This window comes from Netta rufina (genome assembly GCF_964035555.1).
Source record: "Netta rufina genome assembly, chromosome: 10".
Lineage (NCBI taxonomy): Eukaryota > Metazoa > Chordata > Aves > Anseriformes > Anatidae > Netta > Netta rufina.
This window is the reverse complement of record NC_140133.1, coordinates 22,975,632-22,999,935: the sequence shown is the minus strand read 5'-3', so window position 1 is coordinate 22,999,935 and position 24,304 is coordinate 22,975,632. Positions and strand designations below refer to the sequence as shown.

At 41.0% G+C, this 24,304-nt stretch overlaps 2 protein-coding genes across 3 annotated transcripts in view; one reads left to right on the top strand and one right to left on the bottom strand.

Moving 5' to 3' along the window:
* Positions 1–792: 792 nt before the first annotated feature.
* RBSN (rabenosyn, RAB effector) lies at positions 793–15,211 on the bottom strand. Of its 2 annotated transcripts, XM_084292722.1 has the most exons (11): positions 14,900–15,211; positions 13,107–13,247; positions 11,255–11,355; positions 10,554–10,599; positions 10,280–10,441; positions 9,144–9,385; positions 8,214–8,284; positions 6,433–6,519; positions 5,828–5,930; positions 5,370–5,444; positions 793–4,432 (listed from the first exon to the last, which is right to left on the bottom strand). In XM_084292722.1, the coding sequence occupies exons 1-11, from the start codon at positions 15,060–15,062 to the stop codon at positions 3,305–3,307; spliced, it is 2,319 nt and encodes a 772-aa protein (XP_084148848.1). In that variant the 5' UTR covers positions 15,063–15,211; the 3' UTR covers positions 793–3,304. The 2 variants fall into 2 exon arrangements, with proteins under 2 accessions (XP_084148848.1, XP_084148849.1); XM_084292723.1 differs by lacking the exon at positions 14,900–15,211 and having other exon boundaries at positions 13,111–13,220.
* The window catches only part of LOC311213107 (uncharacterized protein), a gene marked incomplete at its 5' end in the record, with an annotated part of 26,413 nt that continues 17,250 nt past the window's right edge, over positions 15,142–24,304 (top strand). Inside the window, 3 exons of the mRNA XM_084292929.1 lie at positions 15,142–15,206; positions 15,289–15,412; positions 21,509–21,650. Of these exons, the coding sequence (XP_084149055.1) occupies positions 15,142–15,206; positions 15,289–15,412; positions 21,509–21,650 (331 nt within the window). The remainder of the gene's footprint in view (positions 15,207–15,288; positions 15,413–21,508; positions 21,651–24,304) is intronic.

The window sequence follows — 24,304 nt, the reverse complement described above, 5'->3', positions numbered from 1 at the left end:
TCTTCCTCCCCCCCACGTGCTTTCTCCTCTTTAGGCTCTAAGCCTTTCTTTGCAAGAGAGATGGTTCCAGCCCTTAACCCTCTTAGTGGCTCTTTGGACTCTAACCAGTAGCTCCAAGTCTCTCTTGTACTGGGAAGCCCAGAATGGGAGCCAGAACTCCAGCTGTGGAGCAGCAGTAGTACTTACTGGTTCTATGGGGAAGGATCACGCAGCCTCCTGGCAGTAGTTTGCCTGATGCAGTCCCCAAGATCATGTTTGCTTTGATATAGAGAAACTGGGGGTAAAAGTTGATTTCTCTTGAAGCAGAACAGGGTTTCACAGACTTTCAGAACATTTCAAATGTTCCCACCCATTTCCAGCTTGTACTAACTGAAGACAGCCAGATAATATACTCCCAGCTGAAAGTACATGCTGAAACGAAAAACCCACATGCAAGGGAGAAGCATAGCTAGAAACTTTGGCTTCCAGGTAATTCTAGTCAGCAAGTTCATTATGCTTCAGAGGCCAGTGCTGCTGCTCTGTAACTGATTTTTCTTCAGCTGCTCCTGGACCGTGAGCATGGTCAGAGTAGCTTCTGCCTCACCGAACAATTACAGTGTACCTATAATAGTATATAAATACATGATAGATAGTACTACATTGCTTTGAATTACATCGTTGCATATGCCATTAAGCTAGGATTATCTATTTCTGCAGTAATTTGCACATACACTAGTATTTCTGAGCAGGTGGTTGAATACAAAATTTCACACCTATGTGAATGAGCAACCTCTAAAAATCATCAAGGGCAAATACAGCACAAAATAAATGTTTATTTTATCTCTGTTTACAAAGTTTTCATACAGAGTAGTGCATGCAATTTTAACAAATGTCAATGCAAGTTATTTGTTTAGCTTTGTGGTTATGAGTCTTCATTTTGTTGTGCCTTGTGAGCCTTACAGCAATCCAAATACCAGCAAATACCAAAATCCAAATACCAGTGAATGTCTTCACATTAGAGATGACTTTAGTATCAGATCGCTAGTCACATTTAACACTGACACTGATTATGAGGTATGCTAGTCTGTTACCTGCTTGTAAAAATATGTTGTTACATATACAATAAGGATACTTTATTAGTGTATTAGACTGAAAATACAAAGAATGCAAGATAGTTACAACAAGGAAAAACCACTTCTAAAAGCAAAAGCTGAAACCACTGAAACATTCTTTTTGCATCAATATCAAAAGAAGTTCTGGGTTGCTGTGCAGGGAGCAGTCCTCTTGACTCACAAACTAGTCTGTCTTAAACAGTTACCTTATACTACTACTTTAAAAACAATTCTGTGTATAAAGGGGGATAAAGTTTAACTATCTTAATGTGTCTCTTTATCTTGCTGCCTTCCTAAATGTAGTGCCACAGCGCACTTAGGTTGTGCTACTTTACAGCCTTTCAGAATCCTTTGTTCTTTATTTCATTTGGTGCAAAGTAACACTTAGGGACTCAATCAACAATAATAAAACACCTAAATATACACCCTCAGGGTCTTAAAACAACCCATTCTGCACACCTTTCAAACTCAGATTTATACTACAGTAGAAGAACAGCTATGTTCTTCAAGTGGCTGCTCTAAGTTATTTTGATCATTTACTAGTGTTACTGAGGATATGTTTTGTTAGTTTGAAACAGAAGTTCTACAAGTGCGTACCTCCACATGTTTACAAGAAAGTAAAACTAGGGTTCTTGCTGTTTAGGTAACATGATTATATGTGTGTCTCAGAAACATTACGTGATGTTCACATTATAGCAATGCTATTCATGTTATTGGAGACATAGGTAAAAGTGTCCTGGTCCATACAACTGCACTTGTGTAAGCCCACCATTATTAGTGCCATACAGTGCAATCTGCCCAATTTCCTCTATTTCAGCTTTAGTTAAATACACCCTTTTGACTAACTCCTCCCAACCACCTTTTCAAACACCAATGCCTGACGATGAACCTCTGCATCTCAAAGGCAAAAATCAAAGCAGCTGAGGCACAGTCTTTTGCAAAGATACATGCTGACTTAACAGTGAATGATTCTACATTTCAGTGTCAGTATCTTCAGAAGCCAGCATTAAGCCTCCCTGCACCACAGGTGCTGGCCATCCCCTAGCCCTCCCCCACATCACAGGTTCACACCAAGACTCCAATCTGGAGCTTCTTATTTAAGACAGATGTGCCTGATTCTCTTAATTTCTTTTGATGGGAATCAAGTATAAGATAGGACCTGCTATTTGGCACCATCACAGCCCAGTTTTCACTGAATTCCAGTTTAGTGGCACTTCAGCTCTCCATTATAAACAGAACTTTTCTTCTCTGAATGCTATGAAGAGGGTTCCAGTCTTACAGATAAAAGAAACATGATCATTCCGTTACCCAGAATACATAAAGGAATATACAAGTTCCACGATATAGTTAGGAATTGCAGGGTCACCTTTAAAACTGTAGCTTGTGCTAGCCTGACATACTTCTCCCTGTGAGCGAGTATTTAGGTATTCATTCCCACACAGGTAGGTCTCTGAAGCCAGTTCAGCTTTCTCTCTTACACTGCAATTTGTGCCTAGAGTAACTGGGAAATTAGAAATGATGAAATGGCAGCACCCAAATTTTACTCATGAATTTTTGTAAACACTTTTTAAAAGTTACTCATGTTAAGATCAGTTACAAAGTTTTTCCTCATAGTCTTAAAATCCCTTTTATGTATTAGCATTGCACAAAATTGATCTGCAGCCTGTGTATTCTGTATCTCAAAGAATCACAGCAGCCTTTCAACAGCCCTTTCCTGTAATTCCATTAGGGCAATTAGGCTAGCCTGTAACACGTGTACTGTGCCATTATCAAAAGATGCACGCATTTTAGAAACATTTTCATCTCTTTTGTTGGAGTGCCGCTTGAAAAACCAATAATACATCTAGTACAGTAACACAAGAGAAAGGAGGAAAGATGACGAATCAACCCTGAAACCATTTCCAAGTTGTAGTTCCCTGTTAACACCTAACTCTTTTGACCAAAATACACAATATAAGACCAATTACCACTGAGAGGGTTGTAACAAGTTATTGTAAAAATTTCTTAGTATAAGTGTTCAAGACTAGCAGCATTCCTCAATTTTCTTTCTTCAAGGCTGAGTAGTAGTGGAAATACATAAATGAAAGTGCGTAAAAAAAATCCCACAAGATTCTCCCAATTCCCTCTTGTAACCTGTACTCCCATTTATCTGTTCTATTTTCCCATCTTTAACAGCGGACATGAAGTAATTATTACACAGCCCTACTACTGCTTCAACAGTTGGATTTCTCCTTTTGTTTTGCTAAGGTGTACTTCAATTCCTTCAAGTTCTCTGTCAGTACCTCCACCTCATCCATTCGCCCACTATGTTTGGCATCAAATATATAGGCTTTGATATTATCTATCTGTTGGAGAAGCAGTTCCTCCTCTATAGCCTCCTCTTCTGAGATCTCATTGCCATCCTCCACTTCAAAGGGATTGGTCGAAGATCCCTCTTCAAATGGATTCCCAGAATTCCCCCCAGACTTTTGACATGGATTTTCATCCTCTTCAAAGGGGTTTGAAGTACTGACAGATGCTCCATTAGTTTGTTCATCCTCCTCATTCTCAAATGGATTATATTCTTTTTTATCACTTTGTACAATAGCGTTAGAGAAAGAGATCAGTGGAGAAATGTCTTTGGCAAATGGGTTAGCAGGATCTTCCTCTGACAGAGGGGTATCTGTTTCATCTTCAAAGGGGTTTAGACAGGCTGCCCTATTTTGGTCTTTGTCGTGCTGTGGAACGTTCTGGGGTTTGACTGGAAAGATAAAGTTATCTTTAGCTGGCAGCTGTTGAACAGCAGTAGTTTCAGAACTTGGGTTCCCTTTCATCTGAGTAATATCCAAATCCAATCCATGTGCTATCAAGTTCTGATTCTCTTTTGTAACTTCATGCTGATGCTGCTTGACTTCTCTGAAGTCTAAGGAGTGTGTCCTTGAATGTTGAGACATGAATTTGTGGTGTTCTCTTTCCCATTCTTTTTCACAAAGGACCTGAAGTTCCTCCCTCTGCATCTCTTCCTCTTCTGCCTGTTTTCTAGAAAGCTCAATAGCTTTCAGAGTTTGTTGTTGATCATATTCATCCTGAAGCTGCCTCAGGTTCTCTTGCAACATACGGACCTCATCTAGCCGATTAGCTGCTTTTGCTTGCTTAATAAAGGATGTGATGTTGTCAATCTGCTGAAGAAGTGGGTCTGCTATCTCACATTGTCGAGATACGCTAGACGTAGGTAACCAGCCTTCAGATTTCCTGACTGTTCCTTTTTTTAGGTGACTTGCATCACCGTTAACTGCAGCTACAGATCTGGAAGTTGAATCCTTCTGCTTTTCCTCTTGTCTTCTGTGTGCTTCAAGAGCCGCCTAAAACAAACATGTAGGGAGAGAACACCACGATTTATTTTAATATCCATAGGTACAAAAAGTTAGGCTTTATCTACCTTAGACACTGCTGTCACAAACAGATCAGTTCCATTTTTGCTTACTCTGCAGAAAATGGTCGTTTTCGTAATATTACCTAGATGCTTCCCTTCAGTTTATTTGTGAAGGTACTTAATATCCCTTCATATCTGCCTGTACAAACTTGAGAGCAGTGACAGTGCTATACATAAAGCAGAAAATGCCTAATCCAGCTGTCCAAAGAGTGGCCTCAAACTGATTTGAACAGTAACTGTGTCACAGTCAACTATAGCAGGTACTTCTGTAATAGAGCACCAGTGTTAAAGATCACTGATGATACTAGCTTTTGGAATGCAATGATTTTTATTTCTCAACTTCTACCTCAACATAAAGTTGGTTTATTTTACATTTAGTGATGTTCTCCCTCCTAACTGGAAAAGAAACAAATCCCAAACCTCTCTGAAGATGCATCCTTATTCTTGATTATTTTTTAACCACCTAAAGAAGTCTCCGAATTCTACTTGTGCAAATGAACTCCAGAACACAATTTGAAAATCCACATAAGCTAAGATACCTAAAGGCCTTCTGTTGCAGTACTGCAGAGCAACAGCAAAAGTAAGCAAGTCACTGCTGCTTTCTAGAAGTACCCAGCTCTTGGTACTGACCTCTGTCTCTCTGTTCTGGGTAGAAATAAGATGACTGTATTACACAAATCCCTGAAAATGGACACAGAATGATCACCAAAAAAATTTTTTTGAAGTTCAGTGTTAAGGACAGCTATTCATTCATACACACAGAGGTACTAATACGTTAAGATTAACTCTGAGTTGTAAATAATTGTGCATGTCTTTAAGACTTTGAAGGAGGCCCTCATACCAATACAGATCTTAACCTGTCTTACCATATGTAGTCTTCTCTTCTTCAGTTCTTCATACTGATCTTTGGTTGGCAGGGACATTAGGCCAAGCAGTTTTTCCTGGGAAAAAATTGAAATACTTAGTTTTACTTGCAGGCGTTCAGCCAATTTTTTAGGATTTTTTTTTCCTTGAATATAGAAATACCACCAACAGAACACAGACAAATAAGAGGGACTTCTACACTATAGTTACTGCTGCAAGCCTGAGCATATCGTGGCTGCCTTAACTATACCGCTAGCTAGGCTCAACCTCCACCAGAGACAAAGCAAAGATCTCTTAAGCCCCTGAACACAATACTGCTCTGACTACACTATCGATTCAGTGGAACTACAGAAAAATCCACAGAACTAAACATTCTGTTAAAATAGTTTTAAACCACAGGGATGCCTAGCAAAGAAGAGAACACTACATAAAACAAATTTAGCTCATATGTTTAATTTACCTGAACAAAAAGCGTAGCCGAGTATCTTATCATTCTCTGAAGCTGTAGTGTTTTAGGATGAGGTTGGGGCTCTTCATGCAAGCCTAGATTCAAAATCTTCTTACTGAATCAAAGCAAATGTACAATCTCATCAGTTCAAAAACAAGGGCCAAGGAAAATACAACAGAAAATGAGGCAGACAATATCAAATTAACATTTTCCAATGTTCTTTTAGGTAAGCCATTCTAGATATTACAAATTGTAACACTTAAAAAAACACAAAAACCCTATGCCTCTATTTGTCTCCTCTGCACTTAAGCTATTTTCACTACAGAGGAATGTATGGTTGGAAAAGGAAGTAGAGCTGGATAGTGCACAGGAACAGCATCTACCTTTCAACATCCTCATTACAACTGAGCAGACAAGTTGACTATGAATAAGCAGGTAGATGTTACAGAAATGTAGGCCCCAACAGTTGAGGATAAGAAAAACTACAGAAAAGTCATTACAGAAGGATATCCAGCACAAGCTGTATTGGAAGAGGAAAAAAAATATATCCTGCTTTTCTTTATTGTTATGATGCACATGAGAGAAAGCAAGAGACAGCGCGTGCACACTTCCTTTACCTTAAGGCATCTATAAATTCATATACTCTTTGAATCTCCACTCTCAAGTCATTTGCATGTTCAAGATTGTAAGTCGTCTCCCCGGCACTAAGAAATAAATACAACTTTATTGTAAGCCATGCATCAAGCTAATAATAAATACAATGCAGGAAGTTATCCCACGGAGATGTCAACAACTGTAAGGATAGTCAATCCTTTAAAAGGCTTTTATTTTGAGCTCACTGTGTTTTAAAGCCTTTTTGTTCTGACAGAAGTGGAAAGTGATAATCAACTTATGAACATGAAGATTTAGTAGATCATTTTATTTATGATTTTATTATTTACACTCACAGGAGAAATTGGATTTTAATACAAGAAGAATCCCACTATCAATAATATCTAAGATATACAGAACCTAACAAATACATTTATTCTGTATTTTTTTTTCCAGGCCACTGGGTGCAGAAAAGAAATGAAACAAAATGAATAAGCAACTATACCACTAAAATAGCTCTCTCTGCTTACGTTTGTCAGAAAGCAGAAGGCTACAACCCCGCATGAGTGTCATACTTAAGATGCTAGCAACTGACTGCATCTACACGGATATCCAATCACTAGAATCCCATATTTATTGAGAAAACAAATTAACATTTAACAGGGAAGACTCTTCACCAGTTTCTAAGCTTCCCTCTCCTTTTATATCTCAGATACACAAAATAACAATCATGCACTCAAAAATAACTTTTCAGGACTCAGTACTAGTCAGAATGAAGTATGCAATGCAAAATCCTTAGTGTAACAAGTCAAGTAGGGAAAACAAAACAAAGGTTTTGTAAGGGTTTAAAGAAATGCAAAATGTGATTGTTGTTACAATCCTTTTGAGGGGAGATCCTAGTGCTCTTTATGAGGTGATCAAACATTGTAATTTGGGAAGGTATCAAGGTCCAAGTCAGCACAGTATACATAATGTATGCATTTGTGCATACTGCTAATTCTCTGGAATTTCCAGTATGTTATTAAAAAAATATTTTAAGTAGTACAAATTTTTAAAAGATTAAAGAAAAAAAACAACACCCCACTTCACATCTCCTTTGGAACAACTTCCAGAAATTTGCTGTACAGCTTCCTTCTTTGCCCTATAAGCTCCTTGAAATCCATCAATTTCAGCAATACCAGAAATGGCAAAAGTGACTTTTTTATAGCCAAGAAATGTAATGTTTTTCCCTCTAGTCTTCACTACTCTATTACATTTCATATATTAAGCACATGTGGCAGGCTTATATTACATTCATTCAGTATGGCAAGTCTTTCAGCAGGTCATTACACTTAAGGACGTAAGTAATGTAAGTCCTAATTATATTCAGTTCTATAACATTAAATTCTGACTACGCTTAAATCAGAAGCTGTATTTAAGACTGATAAAACCATAGAACTTATCCCATTCTACAAGTTGAAAGGCTAACCCTAGCATTCATTACTTTTTTATTATTTTTAAATACAAATTTGTGGGAAGAAACCCAAAAATCCAGGCACCCAAATGATGCACCAAAAGTCTGGAATTAATAATAAGTCATATGCTAATTAGTAATAGATCACAGGGATGGCACTCATCAGCTTTAATAATCTATTCCATTAATTAACATGGGGTTTGGACAGGTATTTGCCTAGATTTTTTTTTTGAGTACTTTCTTATGACCTACACAATCTTATAGCCTTAGCACACCACTTCTTTACTACTTCTCATTCTTACAGTTGCATAAAAATGCATATATTCATAAACAAAATTAGCAAATAGGGCTTACTTTAGCGATTCTGCCATCTTTATATATTCTGGTGCCTTCTGGTCAACCTTCTCCATACAGAGTCGGAGTTTCTTATTTAAAACAAAGTGTATAAAAAGAACTCACGTCAAAACACAGATGTAAGCACATGCTGACATAAGCCTTTCAATGTGCCTATGCACACCCCCAGCTAACAGTGATGAAAGCCCTTGGGCTATTAAGGATCACAGCGCCCTTCGGCTGTCCTCAGAATACAGATGCCATGGTCATGAACAGAGAGAGAATCTCTGTACCCCTGCAAGGTGAACTTGAATTCAGAAGCTATTCTGATGGGAAACTTAGGTAAATTCTAGTCTTAGTTTCTTCATAGAGAGCATCAACAGAAAGTCCCATTAATACTAACCTTGGGACTGGGAGAAAGGTTTACAGACTGGATTGAATACCCAGTGACTGTCAGTACCTGCTATCAAAGCATATTTGAACATAAAAGTTCCAGCCATACACTTGGTCAATTTAGATGGTTCCAAGAAGTAATTCCCACCAGTGTGAGGACAGAGTGCTGACAACATGAGGTTGTACAGTTCCAGTGCAGCCCATTAACAAAGCGCACAGCACATCACTGGTTTAATAAGGACTGTTTGGAGGAATCCCAGTTGACATAGTTCACAATTTTAAGAGAGGCAACACAGAACTGTTAGTTTCAGATGCAGAGAATAAAGCTGTGCCTTAAAATGAGGGTTTAAGTTATCATGGGATATAAGTACTACATGGCACCTGGCTCCATCATTTCAGATTTTTCTATGTGGCATCAACAACCATTACAGTCTATCTGTACACAGGCAAATACTAAGCCATAACGAGCTTGGACATGAGAGAACAAGCTAGAAACCAAATAGCAACAACTGTAGGTATATATACTGACTATGAAAGCAGCAAGTAGCTTCATTTTACCTCATAGAGTTTCACAATCTCTGGAGTGTATTCTCTCTCATCAATCTGTTGTTCTCTTTTCAGCAGGGTGTCTTTGCAGTGCTGACAACAACGGATTCGGTCATCATCCTTCTCATCCAGAACTGAGCTTACACTGCTTATGCTGCTAATGCTGCCACGGCGGGAGCCATGGACGCTATTAGGTGAAGAGCTTGGACTAGTATGAGAACTCAAGGCCTCTTTGCTGGCACTGGTGAGTTTGCCTAAAAGTTATATACAGGTAATTTTACATTGATTGGAGAGGCCAACAGATTTTACCAACACAAATTAATTGCACTTTTAACTGAAGCTACTATTACCAAGAATAGTAGAAAACTGTCTTGAAAAAGAAAGACATGCAAGGAACCCATGACAACCAGATCTACAAGTCAGAATTTCAGTATTCACTGTAAGATCCTGCTCTATTCTAAAAGCATCTAGAGAGCACTCTACTGGGAACCACTTACATTCTTTATGCCTAGGATAACGTGAGAATGTTTCTGAGTTGAACGTTGGACCTTGCATAGTTACAAAACAGTGTGTGGAAAACAGCAATGTTAATGCTGTACTTATTTTTGTGCTTGAACTCTCTGAAGATCCCAATTAACATCATTTATTTCCACAGAAAATAGTTTCCTCTCTAGATAAGAAAGGAAACTAAAGTTGAAAGTGCTTCTTAAAAGGGGCTTGTGGATGAATTCCCTTGATGTCAACATTTGGATAATCGTGGTCAAGATTTGAAATATCCACGGTAGTTAAATGTCAAGAACTTCTAGAGTTATAACTCCAAAAATTTATACCTCCAGAGCTATGGTACTCAGTACAATTTTGGAATATGCCACATCTAGTAATATTATGTACTAGTATATTCTAGTAACTTTTTCAGCATTATGTAACGCTTCCCAATCTGAAGAAGGAACAGAGACAAAGAATATAAAAATCATTCTTACTCTGTTTTGCAGACAAGTGTCTGCATGGAACTGACTGACACACTGAAGAATGAGTTTCCCACACAAACAGAATATTAAGCTTGTTTTCTTGTTGCAAAAAGCCAGGATGCCATTAGCACACTGAGTGAGATAAGGAAAGGAGGAATTAACACTACCCACTGCACTTACTTGCCAAAGGAAGACTGACAAGTTCCATGCACTTCTTGCACATAATGGACCCACAAAGGCGGCAATGGTGACGTCGATTTCGAATACTGAACTTACTGCCACAGTCTGGGCAGAATGGAACATCCTGATCATTGACCCAAGGCACAACAGACTTCTCTATAGCTACAATCAGGTGGAGAGGGGGAGGAATACACACAATGTAAGATATTCATTCAGTTAATTCCTTTGCTGGTAAACTATAGCAGCAAGTAGTCTGAGGTAAGCTCATACCAACCTCTTATTTTAGCGGACTCTGTATTTGCTCTGTCAAACGATGTAAGCTAGTAGAAGACAAACAACAAATTCAAGAAAACTGAACTTTTTTAAGAAAAAAAAAAAGGCAAGAACTCCACAACCTCCTAACCCCCCATCCCATCCCAACAGGAAAAGTCTGCCATTTTTAAAAGCCTGTTTCACATCAGATTCCTGCAACCTTCCTGATTGTTTCTAATGCCATATTCAGACAAGTAGTGCTAAACAATTACTGCCAAATCTGCTCCAGTCAGAGCATTTGGACATAATTCTCAGATCATCCAACATTATTGCAAGTAAAAATGCAAATAAATCAGATGTCAGTGGTGGACTTTGCTGAATGACGAGCTGGAAAAATCCTGACAAATGTTAGGGAGAAACTTTGTAAGGTAAAAGATGGAGAAAACATACAGGAAAAAAACAGATGGTTCTTAAGTACATGAAAGCAGCATTTTCAGTTTGGAAACGCTGCATAGAAACAGAATTCATGTGTGCAGTACAGAGTCAGACCAAACTACATAAGGATAAAAAAAAGAACAGTCACTTGTAAAGAGTCATAATTTACTATCCTTTAAAAAGTGCACTGCTGCATAAATTGGCATCCTTCACACTAAAACATGACTACATGTCTAGGAAACATTTAAGAGAATAGAATATTAAAAAAAAAAAAAGCAGCAAAATTACCTTTTCTAACCTGATTATTAACTTATTGACTTCAACTACATAGTGATCAATCCTGGCTGCTCGGTGTTTCTTAAAATCAGAAAGATGGCTTCTCATAGCACCTTGGGAGAGAGCAGAAAGTTTTCAGAGTCACCTAGGTGTTTTACATGGATTTAAATACATATAAATGCCTCTCGAAAAGCAGCTATCCCTTCTTTTTCACCATTTATTTCTCATGTTCAAATGGCATTTTAACAACATTAGTATCCTAAGTTTTTGTGGTTCTGTTCCACATAAAACGTGTGGATTAAAGCCTAATTAATGGTGTTTTATTTCTACTTTAAAAAAAACAACAACTAAGAACACTACATTAAAAGAGAACATCTACAATATTATTATTATTTATCTCCATCCCTCAGTTACATTTGGCAAGCTATTATCAGCTAGCACTTTTCTCAAAACCAGCTGCCATTATTTCCTGACTATCTGGAACAAAGCCAAGATGCACGTCCAGTGAATATTTGAGGTCTACACAACAGCACCTTCGCTTTCAGATTTTTGATCATCCTTCTCACTTTCAGAGGTCTGAACAAAATCCTCAATCACAGTTCAGATTTACAGAAATGTCATCACCAAGTACACAGAAAATCAATAAAGCATCTATTTAAGAAATACACAATTCATTCTCAACAAAATTGGGTTTAAGTTTTAATCCTTTTCTTAATAACATAAACCAGATATTGAAAAATCAAAGACACAGACAAAATATAAGTTATCTTTCTTCTGACTGGTAGAACACAAAAGCAGATGTTGCTCTTTGACACTAACTAAACAAAGGATAATGTCACTTCCTCATTCTAATGAAATATGTAAAAAACCCTCCATAGCCGAATTCATAGGAATGGGAAAGCCCCTCTGGCTAACTGAATTCAATCTGTTTTGGAGACATTACAGGACCCCTTTCACAAATCCACCAAATCCTATTCTGAAATCCTTAAGGTTCATATTCCCCACTCTGATCAGAAACCTTCTGTTAATTCACTGCTTAAGTTTATTCTTAGCTACTAATTTTGACTATTTCAGCAGCAATCATGGTATGAAGTCAAAAGTACAATGATCTACAGAACTCAGACTCAAAGGGCAAAGTCCTCATCTGCCAGCAGCACAGGAAAACTCCCAGGACCCACAAGAGACAGTGCTGTCTCCTCTCCCTGAAAACAACCATAAATTTCTGCAATAGTAAAAGGCAATTTCCAGTAACAGTATTTGTAATTAATGGCTCAGTCAACATATTAGTTAACTTTTGCAAAGTTTAAATCTATAGCCACAGTTGTTTTATTTTTGTTTGATTAATTTAAACCTCTTTTTAATGTGAGATTACCTGTACCTCAAATTCAAAGAAATAGTTGAAAAAGTTTAAATCAGGGGAGAGGCATTTTGTCAGGCATATAAGCTAACATCTACTTTAACAGTAACCCAAAAGGCAGAGATTTAATATAGCAATAGCTTATTAATCAGAAAATTATCTGTTTTGTTAAAAGCTACAAGATGCATGCAGAACACCTCAAAGCTAGATGAACAGTGCTATATATATCCAGCAAAACTCAACAGCTCAGGTACGCTGAAATAACAATTAACCATGCTCTCAAGGGGTTTGGGTCTTGATTCTGTAACACACACACACACATTTTCCACATCACCCCCATACAATGTAGGCAGGCTGCACAGAATCAATATGCAAGCCATAACCCCATGCTACAGTAAATCAAATGCAATACAGACAATTCCATGCAGCTTCAGCAAAACCGTTCAATTTCCCCGGCAAAGATTAAAATCAGAGTTACCCCCCTGCGTATCACTCTAGCTCTCCTACCTACTTCTTGGGGCTCCCACATGTATGGATCTACTCCACCATAGCTGAATGATTCATATCGTTCCTGAGATCCAGAATCAGTTCTGTCATCTTCTTGCTTCAGTAGTTTCTTCTTTGCTCTCTTGGCCTTCTGGACTAGATCTGAAAAAGATAAACCCACATACCAAACAGGAGGCTGTTAGTTACCCAGTATTTGCCATGTGAAACCAGCATGGAATGCTCCCTATCTTTCAACACGAATCTTTTTTCTTGATAAGTCAACACGTCCTGTTTAGAACCAGAGCTTAGTTCAGAGTCACAGGTGACACTAAATGCTCTTTGTTATCTGTCAAAGTAGTCCTAAGGTCCTAATAGCAGATCAGTAGTTTTAGGCACTCCATTCAGGGACATCACTGTAAACGGTAAACCGTATTGAATTGTGGGACCCCATGCCACAGCACACTGGGACACCACGTATGTACTCTCTCTCAATTCCCAGTGATTTGGTTTGGTTTTGAGTGTGTTCAACACTTTCTTTGTATTTTTTGCACAAAGTCCAAGTTAAGAATTTCAATATGCTTGTACATCTAAATAACTTAAAAATTAGAAAACAGATCACTGCATTATTTTCATACAAATGCTAGTGAGAGGAGAGCAGTCTCCTGGGCCAAAAATAAGACTGGGAAATTGAAATTTGAGCATTTTTATTGCCCTTGTATCTATACTCTCCTCTGGATATTCTATCTTCAAGAATTAGTTCAATTAGAACAACAAAAAAAAATCAGAATGCAATTGAATTTTATATTCAATAAAAGAAGTATTTGGGAAACCTTAGGAAGACTAAGCTGTTGTTTTCTTCATATCACAGTGAAAACCATGTTGTTGTTTTGGCTTAAACACTCGACTGAAGCAAGCATCTGTAATTCACCTACTTACTACAGCGGCGTGCCCATGAAGAGAACGTGACTGCAGTACTGGCCAGCCTACCTCCACTCTCCAAGAAAAAGACAGTGCTAAAAGCTGAGATGTAAACAGACTGATGGAAAGCAAATTCAAGACTTAAGAAATACTCAGTTGGGCTACTCTTAAGGTAGGCTTGTTAAAAACACAAACTTTCCTCAGAAAAGAGACTTTTGAAGTAATGACCGTTGATCTCCAAGAGCAGGGAAAAAAGTAACAGTGAAGACTTTCTTTATGGAACACACAGACCTACCACCATATTTTGCATATCCTTCCCTCCATGTAAAGCAATACTATGTACTAAGGGGGGGGGGGGGGGGGGGGAGGAAGTTGTACCTTAGTTAACAGGAGTAACAAAGGGATTTTTCACACATCAGTAAAAGCCAGTAGTCCACGGCAGAACTCTGGAACACTCCCTGCATCTACTCCAGCTCCACCATCCAGTCCTTCACCTCTTCCCCACCGCCACCCTTCCTTATCCATCCCCTAGAGTTTTGGCTGCTGTCCAACCAAGGGAGGAATGAACTGGTACCCGACAAGTACCAGAGATCCGCCGTGTTCTGCAAGGCCTTTGACTAACGCTGGGGAATTCCCCTGCCTTACAGCGGAGGGTTCTCTCGCTAAACGCCCAACAACCGAGCACCCACCAGGCCAAGACCCGCCAGCCTCCCGAGCCAGCAACAAAGCGGGAGCGGGGCCCTGCCCGTGCCCGCACGCCGGGAAGGTTGGGGCGCGGCGCCGGGAACCGCGCCCGGCCCGGCCCGGCCCCGGCCCGCTCGGAAGAGGCCGTGGCCCCGCAGCCCGCAGCCCCGGCGGCCGAGCGGCTGCCGCTGCCCGCCGCGCCGCGCCCTTACTTCGGAGCTGCGCCCTGACGGCCCTGTCCTCGCCCGAGTGCTCCTCCTCGTAGTGCGCCTGCAGCTGCTGGAACGCGCGGAGGTCCTTCAGGCACAGCGGGCACAGGAAGCCCTCCCGCACCTCCGCCGGGTCCCCGAAGGGCGGCGGGCAGCCACACGCCATCGCGCCGGCTCGGCTCGGCTCAGCGGCGACCCTGCGGCGACATCGTCCTGCGGGTCCTGCAGCGGGGGGACGCGGGGCGATGGGGCGTGGGGACGGGCCCCCCGCGGCCTTCCCCTGCCCGCCGGGGGGAGCCGGGACTGGCGCGCCGGAAGGGGCCGCGGCGGGGCGGGACCGCGCAGGCGCGGGAGGCGGCACGCAAGGGGCGGGGCTGCGCCGACGGCCGAAGGGCCCCGCCCCGCCCCGCCCCGCCCGGCCGAGGGGCTCCGCCGGCCCTGCGGCCCTCGCCTCGCCCCAGCCCAGCCGAGCCCAGCCCAGCGCAGCCTCGTTGCGGCCCGGCCGGCAGGCAGCAGGTGCGTGTCTCCAGCGGCAGGGGGCCGCGGGCCGCCGCCCGCCCCGGAGCAGCAGCGCCCGGCGGAGGGCGGGGCGAGCGCCGGGCCGGCGGGGGGCGGGGACGAGGGAGGCGCCCGCGGGCCGGGCGGGGGGCGAGGCCCGGCCGTCGATGCGGGCGGCGGCCGCCCCCTGCCCGCCGCGGGGCGCCCCGGGGCTGCGGCGCGCGGGGCCGGCGGCGACGGCGGCCGCTGCGCTGTCCGCGGAGCGGGACGGGACGGGACGGTGCCGGCCGCGCCCCCCGGCCGCCTCGCGCCAGCCGCCCCCCGGCAGCGGCCGCAGCGCTCCGTGCTCCCTGTCCTGCCGCTCGGTGCGCTGGCACGGGGAGCGGCGTCGCCGCCGTGCCGGGCCTGACGCCCGCCCCTTCCGCCGCCCGAGCTGTTCAAAGGAACGCGTTGGGCAAGCGCGGGCCGCGGCAGCTCGTCTCTGCCAGCCGAGCAGTCGCGTACATCGACGACGAATCCTTGCAAATCCCCCCCCTCCGGCGCTGGCCCCTGTTGAATCTCGAGGGGCAGGAACCTGCGCTGGCCCCCATTCTCCAGCGTGCAGGGGAAATCATCGGAGGGTGCAGTTATACTTCTGCTTGCCCTGTTAGAATTACGGGTTTGGAGGCAGAGATTTTCTTAGGCGTCGATGCTCATTGTGCTCAGGCATTGCCTGCCTGTTCTGGGTGGATTGTCGCGGCTCGTGTCCCCCGGTCTCATGCTCAAGGCTTGGCTGTTCAAAACTGTTCTCGACAAGGGTCGTAGAGGGGGGTGTACTTTCCAAGGCATAAGTTACAAGTAGATGCTCAACTCCTAAGGACTTCAAATCTGAGCTGAAAGATAGCAGGTGGTTCCAAATGGGGCAAGTGGTTCACCTGCAAACTGTTTTAGTAACTGTTTTAATTTTTTTCACATTCGTGCAGCCTGGCCATTGTGGGCTGACTATTACCTGACCACTGTCAGCACCTTGTCACATTATTAATGAATCTGACCTGCTTTGTATTTATAATTCCACCATCCAGCAAAGCGTTACAGGAAATCAAAGTCTTAAAGCTGAACTGATTTAACCACAAGAGTAATTTAATTATATAAATAGTCAGACTCACTGAATGTTTACGTATGCAGTTTCCTGTTTAGAATTGTTATACTCTACTTTTCAAAACCATGCAGTCATGATTCAGTTATGAAAAGAGAAACAGGCAACTGTGCAAATAATAAGGGCTGTGAGATCTGTGCTTGGATGGGAGGAAATGAGAAGGGTGACAGTGGAAATAAGTTAAAAAGGTAAGAGTAGATGTAGGACTTGTGATGGTGTGTCTGTAGGTATTTCTGTTTTCTTGTTCCTGGTGTGTGCGTTTTGTTCTTGTAATGAGAAGTGTGGCTCTCTAACGTGGGTGTAAGGAAGGGACAAGAAAAAGGGGTAGGGGGAGAATGGAAGAAGTGGCTGTCACCAGATAGCACAACAAGCATGACTGAGAGCAACTGAGGACCTGCTAGGGGACTTTGCAGTGGATTTTACAGCACATAGGGCTGCTTAGCCATTTGTTTTACTTTTTTTTTTTTTTTTTTTTTTTCTCTCCCCTCTTGCAGCACGCAGGATAATCCTGCCTATGAGCCATAGGGCCCTCGTGACCCTGGCAGCTCCATCCTCTCTCATTCTGTCATTCAGAAGTAGTAAGAGTCAGGTAGAAGGAAGAGGGACACTGTTCTGAACAGCAAGCTCTTTCCTTAAATCTGCTTTTCTCTGTAGCGTCAGTAATTGCTCATTTCCAGCAGGGTGGTTTTAAAAGCTCCACACATGAGGGAAATGCAGTGATAAAAGTCCAATAGCCTAATACTGGACTAAACAGTACAGTGAGAAGGACTGTTACAGCAAGTTGTGATGAGGTTGACAACATTCTGGGATGTGTACTACAAATCAAACATTGCACTCACTGAATCTTTAGTCAACGATGTTCTTTTGCATGTTCTGCCTTTGACTACAGACCATGACAGAGCATTTCACCAAATGCGTCTTTCTGAACTACAGATAAAAAAACAATTTGTGTCAGTCGTTTTTGAAAAGAGAAATCTCATTCAACATTTTGAAACAAAAATGCCATTTGTTTTCATGTTTCTGAAGATAAATAGTCTTTAGCACTTTCTAAGGAACTCACTCCTCACTAAATGATTGATCTAATATCATTTGGATCTTTAGGAGAGTATGAGACTGGCAGAGAATCTCTCATAAGGTGTCTCTCAAGAAGAGTTACAGAAGCAACAGATAAAGTTAGCATGCCAGATGTAGTGATATGTTGACTGGTGTCCATTCCCAAAGCAAAATCTGGACTTATGTATCCCTGCTAAAGTGGTGGGAAATAATCTTGGTTTGTGCTGATGTCAGTGAGAATAAAATGTAGCTGCTTGTTGCTTGCTCAGACTCCTAACACTTTGCCAAGCACAGGGTGTTGAAAGAATGAAAAAATCCAGGTCAGCCTAAAACAATCCAGTTTACACTACTAAAAGAAAATAAACATTTATTTGTGCTCATCCAGCGAGTTGCAATAAGGAGATGGTGATAGAGAACAATGATCTGAAAAGTATCAGGGGATGCATTAAACCTTACTGAAATGCAGCAGGTGCTGTGGCTTATTTGTGAACCAGTATAATAGAGTTATGACACAGGAAAGCAATGTGTTCTAAAGGCTTGCTCAAGAAGCAGAGTCAGAAGTCAGACACACTACTTCCTTAGTCCTGCCATTGGAATGTAAAAACTCAGCCTGCAAAACCCCACTGCCATTATGTACCTCCTCCCACTCTGACACTCAATCCTTAGAAAACACTGAGTAATTAAGTTGAAAAATACGTTTGTGAGCTGTTGGAATACCTAAAACTGAATTTTAGGACTCAGTCGGGTGCTAACTTGGTGGTTGCTACTAATATACAAGAGTAGAGACTTTTGTGGGGATGGAATTTAGAAGATGGAAGCTCTCAGTCCTGTAGCTGTAGTGCAATTCTGTCAGAAATGTATTACAGTTAGGCTCGCTTACGCTCTTCAACTTCTTTTAATAACCTTAGTGGCATTTGGAATGTAAAATAATGGAAATTGATCCCAGCAAAAGAGTGGTAAGCATAGACTAGAAGTATTTCTGAATAATACCTGTCTGCTTCTCAAGGAATGCAGTGGAACATCTATGCACAAATAAGAGTTATTCATTGGGAAACAAAAACAAAACAAAAACAAACAACAAAAACAACAAAAAACAACTGAAAAATAAGTGTTGAGTTCAATATAGAGTTAGGGTGGAAGCAAAGAGTAGAAAATGAGAATGTTCTTCCTAAATTTTCCCTAAACTAAACAATTACTTAATCTAAATAAATGCTGTGTTTTGAAATTGACCTAAATTCGATTTTGTAATTTAATGGTAAACTTAAAAAAAAAATAAAAAAAAAATCTTCTGAAACTGAAAGTTTTGTTTTTTTCCAGTAACCCACAGATTTTTTTCCAGTAACCCAAAATGATCACAGTTTGTTCCTTAGTTTTTGATTATAGGTGGATGCCAACCAACGTTTTCCGTAGTTTTTGTTCAGAGTACTAAAAAAATTGTATTTGTCACTTTTAATGAAACTCATACATTCAATATACTCAATCTGCTTAAAGTAAACATTTTGATACAAAGCAAAGTTGTTTAATTAGTCTGCATAGAGAAGATAGAAGCAGCTACATTTCCATGCCAAAACTGTGTTTTTCCTGTGTTTGCAGACTCATCAATCAAAATTGACAGCATGATTTTTAAGAGCTGCAGCTGACAACTTTTTGAATCCCATTTGTCTGATTTGCCTATTAACTGCTTCAGTACTAGCAGGACAGCAATCTACACAAATTTATCTGCTCCGTTAGAGCAGAAGAACCTGGCATATTGGTCCTGGGTGTAGTGGAATGTCACCGCTTTTGAATATAGTAGTTGAATTATAAAGAGGAGTGGAAGATTCAAAATTCCCACATGTTCACATTTTGTTTAATGTTGTACCTATAGGATCGGTACACACCATCATGACTAGTCTGTCATCAGTATTCATTTCAGATTTCAAGCAGACCCATATTTGGTTGCATCTCATGTCTTCTTTTTCCCCTACAGGGTTGCTTGTACAGCAGCCAATTCCCATCCTAGCAGCATATCTGAAATTAATAGCCCTCTATCTACCCCCTTGTTGCACAGAAGGAGGAGGCTGCTTGGCAGACAATGATTTGTGGTTCTTTTGCAGGGCTGTAGTTTGTATCATCTTCATCACAACCTGCATGTTCAGAGACCTTCTTCTAATGGTGTGTTTGCTTTTTGTCTTGACTGCTTTGGCTCTGAGAACCCTTCATAATGACCGATTATGTTTTTCATTCGTCTTGGCTTTTCTTTTTCCTCCTCTCTCTTTACAGTAGCTTATTCAGGCACCCCGTAGATCAGTACCAGTTTCAGAATCAAGAGGGAACTGATGCTGGAAACATATGCTTCTCTGTGAAAATTAGTTAAAGCAACAATCGTATTTCAGACATCCGTTTCAAAGCAGGTCACTTTCCCTTTTTTTCCCATTCATTACCTCATTTTCCATATTCCTGGCAGCTATTAAAGTGTCTATACTGAATCATACTCAGTTGCATCTGGCTATGATTCAGTATAGACACTTTAATAAACTAACTTCCTCTGATATGGCAAATCGGATCCTGGTTTACCTCCATCACATTTTGCAGGAGTATTTCTGTGTTTTCCAGATTTTCCCTTGTCCCAGTTCCTGTGAACGTGAGAAGGCACAGTTTCATGGGCTGTGAGTGAAGGAGGAGGGCATCCCCTGAGTCACTGAATGCTGCCCTGTCAGGCTGTCTGGGATGCTGCTTGCTTGTCTGGATCTCTAGCTGCTGGTTCAAACCAACGTGGCTGAAAGGAACTCCAGAGCTGTCTTTGCCTTTTGGCTAGGATCAATCCGTTAGATTAGAGTCTGATGCTCCCCTCTGTCAGGGACCTACATCACGCTCTAGCATGCCAATGTAATCTGTGATCTAGTAAGATTTGTTTCTCATTTACCTTCCCCTTCCCTCCCCGCCTTCATCTCATGTAGGCAGACAAAGCGAGTTGGCAGATAATTGACAAATATCCCTTTCTTTGTTTCCTTCTTAGGGCTTTTAAGCTACAGTGGTTTTGTCAAGGAAAACAAAATACAAATGTCTTCACACAGCTCTAAAAGTAATCTCAAGGCCAGCAGATAAACTGGTGTTCTCAAGGAATTTTCCCAGTTTTTACCAAATGTCTCTGTGCTCAACTCAAATCCTCCCTCGTTATCCTGTAGGAGTGGGCTTCACGTTGTTCATGTTGGGAGGGAAGTGAGACTTCTGCACTCCAATGAACATAGTCTGTACATCTGTTTCCCAAAAACAAAGATTGTCCCCCTTGCACCTCTTCTGTCATGTCTCTGTTCAGACTAGACTCACCCCTCCTTCCGTGCTTCCCTTCCACTTGACTGTTTTTGATCACAGTTTTTATTTATAGTGGTGTCCTGACAGGTACTTTAAAATTGCAGTTGGACATTTAATGTTAAATGAGTGAGTTACCAGGCAAGCAGTGACTCTGCTTCAGCTGTGGCGGTGATGTTTTTAAACTTTCTTCAACTGAGAGTCATTAAAAGTAGCAATAAAGGGGTTTGTTGAAGTTGTATGTCCCTTGGAAAGACTCAGCACATGCTAATTAGAGTGGTTTAGCAAAGAGATCAAGGCTGGTAAGTGTGTGGGAGGGGGCCCAGAGCAATAGTGGTGAGAGGAGTTGAAAATTGCAGGAAATGTTAATTATACAGCTTATTCCCTTCACCTTTCCCCTACCTTTGAAAACAAACCTCATTTTGAAGACGCTTGTGTAGGGTGTTGTTTAGGAATCAAATTCCCTTATGTCTTAATAACTGGTAATATACCAGAAATGTGAAATTGGTGTAGAATAAACAAAGAACTCATCTATGCAGCATTGTTGTAATTAGATCTGGAAATAAGAATTTGCATGCCTGTTGTGCCAGATCAGGGCCAATGCACAGCTTTGATTTTTTATTGTCTATATCCAGGTTCTGCAGAAGACGAGGGATATTTTTCCACTGACTCTTGTGATCTTTGGACCAAGTCTGTTCCTTGCTGTTGTTCCCCAAGGACTCACAGACAGGCAGTGCGCTCAGGGGGCTTTGCCACTTGGAGGCAGAATCAGAACGTGTAAGTACATTTACACGTGTCCCTGAACAAAGCTGGTAACACATAGATATTTGCATAGATGTTAAATTCTAATAAAAGGTGACAGGGAAGGGAAGGTATAAAATAGAAATAAGGTTATATGAGATGTGCAGTTATCAAATTCTTATTTTTTAAATAAGAAGTACATATCCGTGTAGTTTGTGTTGCTAAGGGATTGTGCTATATTTGCCATTCAAAGAAGCAAAGCATTACAGTGCAGAAGCTGGTTCTTTTCTGGTTAGTCAAAGTGAAAAGCTATAGGCCTAGATGCTGGATAAGCTTGACAGCTCAATAAATACTCAAGCACTCAGAACCTAAAATATAGCTGATAGAAAAATTAGACTTACATAAAATCACTTGTGCTAGCTCTCACTGGCCACATGGAGAGGACGACACATACCTTTTTAGTAAGTGGTTGGTTTATTGATAATAAAGTTATTCTGAGAATTAGCAGTAACTGAACACGGTGAAACAGCTGTTTTTGCTGCACATTAACTACTTTGACCTGGGCAGTCGTGCTTCTCTCCCTGACCCAACCCTGGCTTTCTTGTAGCAGTTCCAGCAGCATTCTTGTCTTGCAGGAACTGTGTTGTGTTTTTGCTGTTGCCCATATTTATCCACTTGGTAGTGTTTTTTTTGTTTGTTTGTTTGTTTTTTTCCTTATTTTGGACATTTTATAGCAAGTGTTCTAGTCTTGTGTAGTACTACTGATCTGTAAGAAGCATCGATTCATTGCAGGAAATGGTATATGAAATGGTAATCTTTATAGAAATCTTTTTTTTTTTCACTTGTGAAATGAAACGAGCATTTTAGAAAGCACTGTATAGAGAAAACTTGCTAAAGGAATTTGGAGTGTACGGAATGTTGCTAGCTACCTCCTCTGAGGATTTGTTCAGCACTTTTTAATTAGAAAACCCCTGTCAGTAAAACAGGTCTGCCAGTTGTCACATACATTGAACAGTACGTTGTCTCCAAAGGTAGAAACTGTTTGACAAACAAGTAGAGTGTTGATCAACCTGGGAGTATCTATCTTCCGTCAAACTTGCTGAGATCGTTAATTATTCTTTGTTAGGGTAATTAAGTCATATGGAGGAATTAACTTCTATAACAAAGGATGTGCTCTGAGGCAGAGAGTGGGGAAACAACCATTTTTAGAGAGAACACTCAAGGCATATAACATGTTTTGATGGTATTGAGAAAGGTGAATGTGAATGGAAAACATACTCATTTGTTAAAAAAAAAACACATTATAGTGAAATATTGACGTGCTCTAACATCTTTGAGTGTACAAGAAATCATGTGACCAAGACTGCACTCTGTAAATGTGCATTAACTGCAAGAATCAGTAAATCTTGTGTTTAGCTGTGACCAGGAAATCGGACTTCTATTTTTATTCTCCCTACTGCTAGTACAGTGAATGAAGTACATACCTCACGTAATGGCATCTTTCTCTGACAGTAGAAACCTTGAATAAAACACACAAAAGATTTCAGTGTTTGCAACCCATGGTATGAACAGTGCAAGCCCGTGTAGAAGTGTTTTAATTTTGTATAAATTGTTTATACAATTCTATTTGTTTCTATGTGTGCATGTACAAACATAGTAATTGGTCACATCCAGTAGAGCTTAGCTACAGCAAAGCCATCCTGCAAGCATACAGCACAAGACTGGTGAAATTAATTTTTTCTTCTTCAGTGACTTGCATGTCTGCGTGTCTTGCTATATGTTGCACAGAAATCATGGAATTGAGAAGGTTTGAGCAGGTAGATCAGTCAACCTTTCTTCCATTGTTTAAAATGAATCTGCCTCAAACTTAAACCACGTTTTGCTTGCCAAGATCATTCTCAAATAGTAGAAATTCCCAGTGAGCGAGGTGATAGGGTTTAGCCCAGATCTTTGTACTTGTGTATCATACAGGTAGAAGATTGAAAAAGGGAATATATCTATATGCAAATCACCCTTCCACTTTAGTAACAAACCAGTTTTAGGTATAAACGTGGGCTGACCAGCATGCAAAAACTTTCCACTGAAAAATATCCCTGGATGTTCATTTATTTTTGTTTAGCTTGGGTTGGTTTTAAGTTTTTCACTCTATTACAGTATGTTTTGCACCACCAGTAAGGACACCCAGAGTTTACTATTGATGTTTATTGAACCATTCATATCAAATAAATACTTTTGGGAGTCCAACCACAGAAAGGAAAAGCATTCCTTTGAGAGGGGAAAAATCAGAAATCTGTATCAGAAGAAAAGATAGATATCAGAAAGAAAATTTGTTTCAATTTTAAACATCTAAGGAGAAGGAGTGATTTCAAGAGGAGTGACTGAAATGTGGACACAACAGGGTGGGAGTTCTAGGTTGGGGTGTACACAGCAAAGTTCACAGCTTGGGTTGAGTTGCTCTGGGATGCGTTAACCCTTTGAACTATGCAGCCTCCTAGATGAAATGATTCCTTGGTGCAGTTCCAAGGCAAACTATGAAGCCAGTCATCTAATCTTTTGCACTTGGAACAGTTCCTATCTCTGTTCAGTGCTTACTGTCTAGATAGATTGTAGTGCACAGGGTCTCATTAATATATCATTTAGAATTGAAAACCTACTCAATTTCATTTTGAAATAATTTGCATGTTATACTT

Bases quoted from the DNA above. Each gene is read 5' to 3' on its own strand.
- RBSN (XM_084292722.1), bottom strand. From the start codon at position 15,062: ATGGCGTGTGGCTGCCCGCCGCCCTTCGGGGACCCGGCGGAGGTGCGG. The intron at 9,386-10,279 runs GTAAGTGCAGTG...TATAACTTTTAG, and splicing joins TGTCAGTCTTCCTTTGGCAA to GCAAACTCACCAGTGCCAGC. The intron at 5,445-5,827 runs GTAAATTAAACA...ATTTTTTCCCAG, and splicing joins CGGCTACGCTTTTTGTTCAG to GAAAAACTGCTTGGCCTAAT.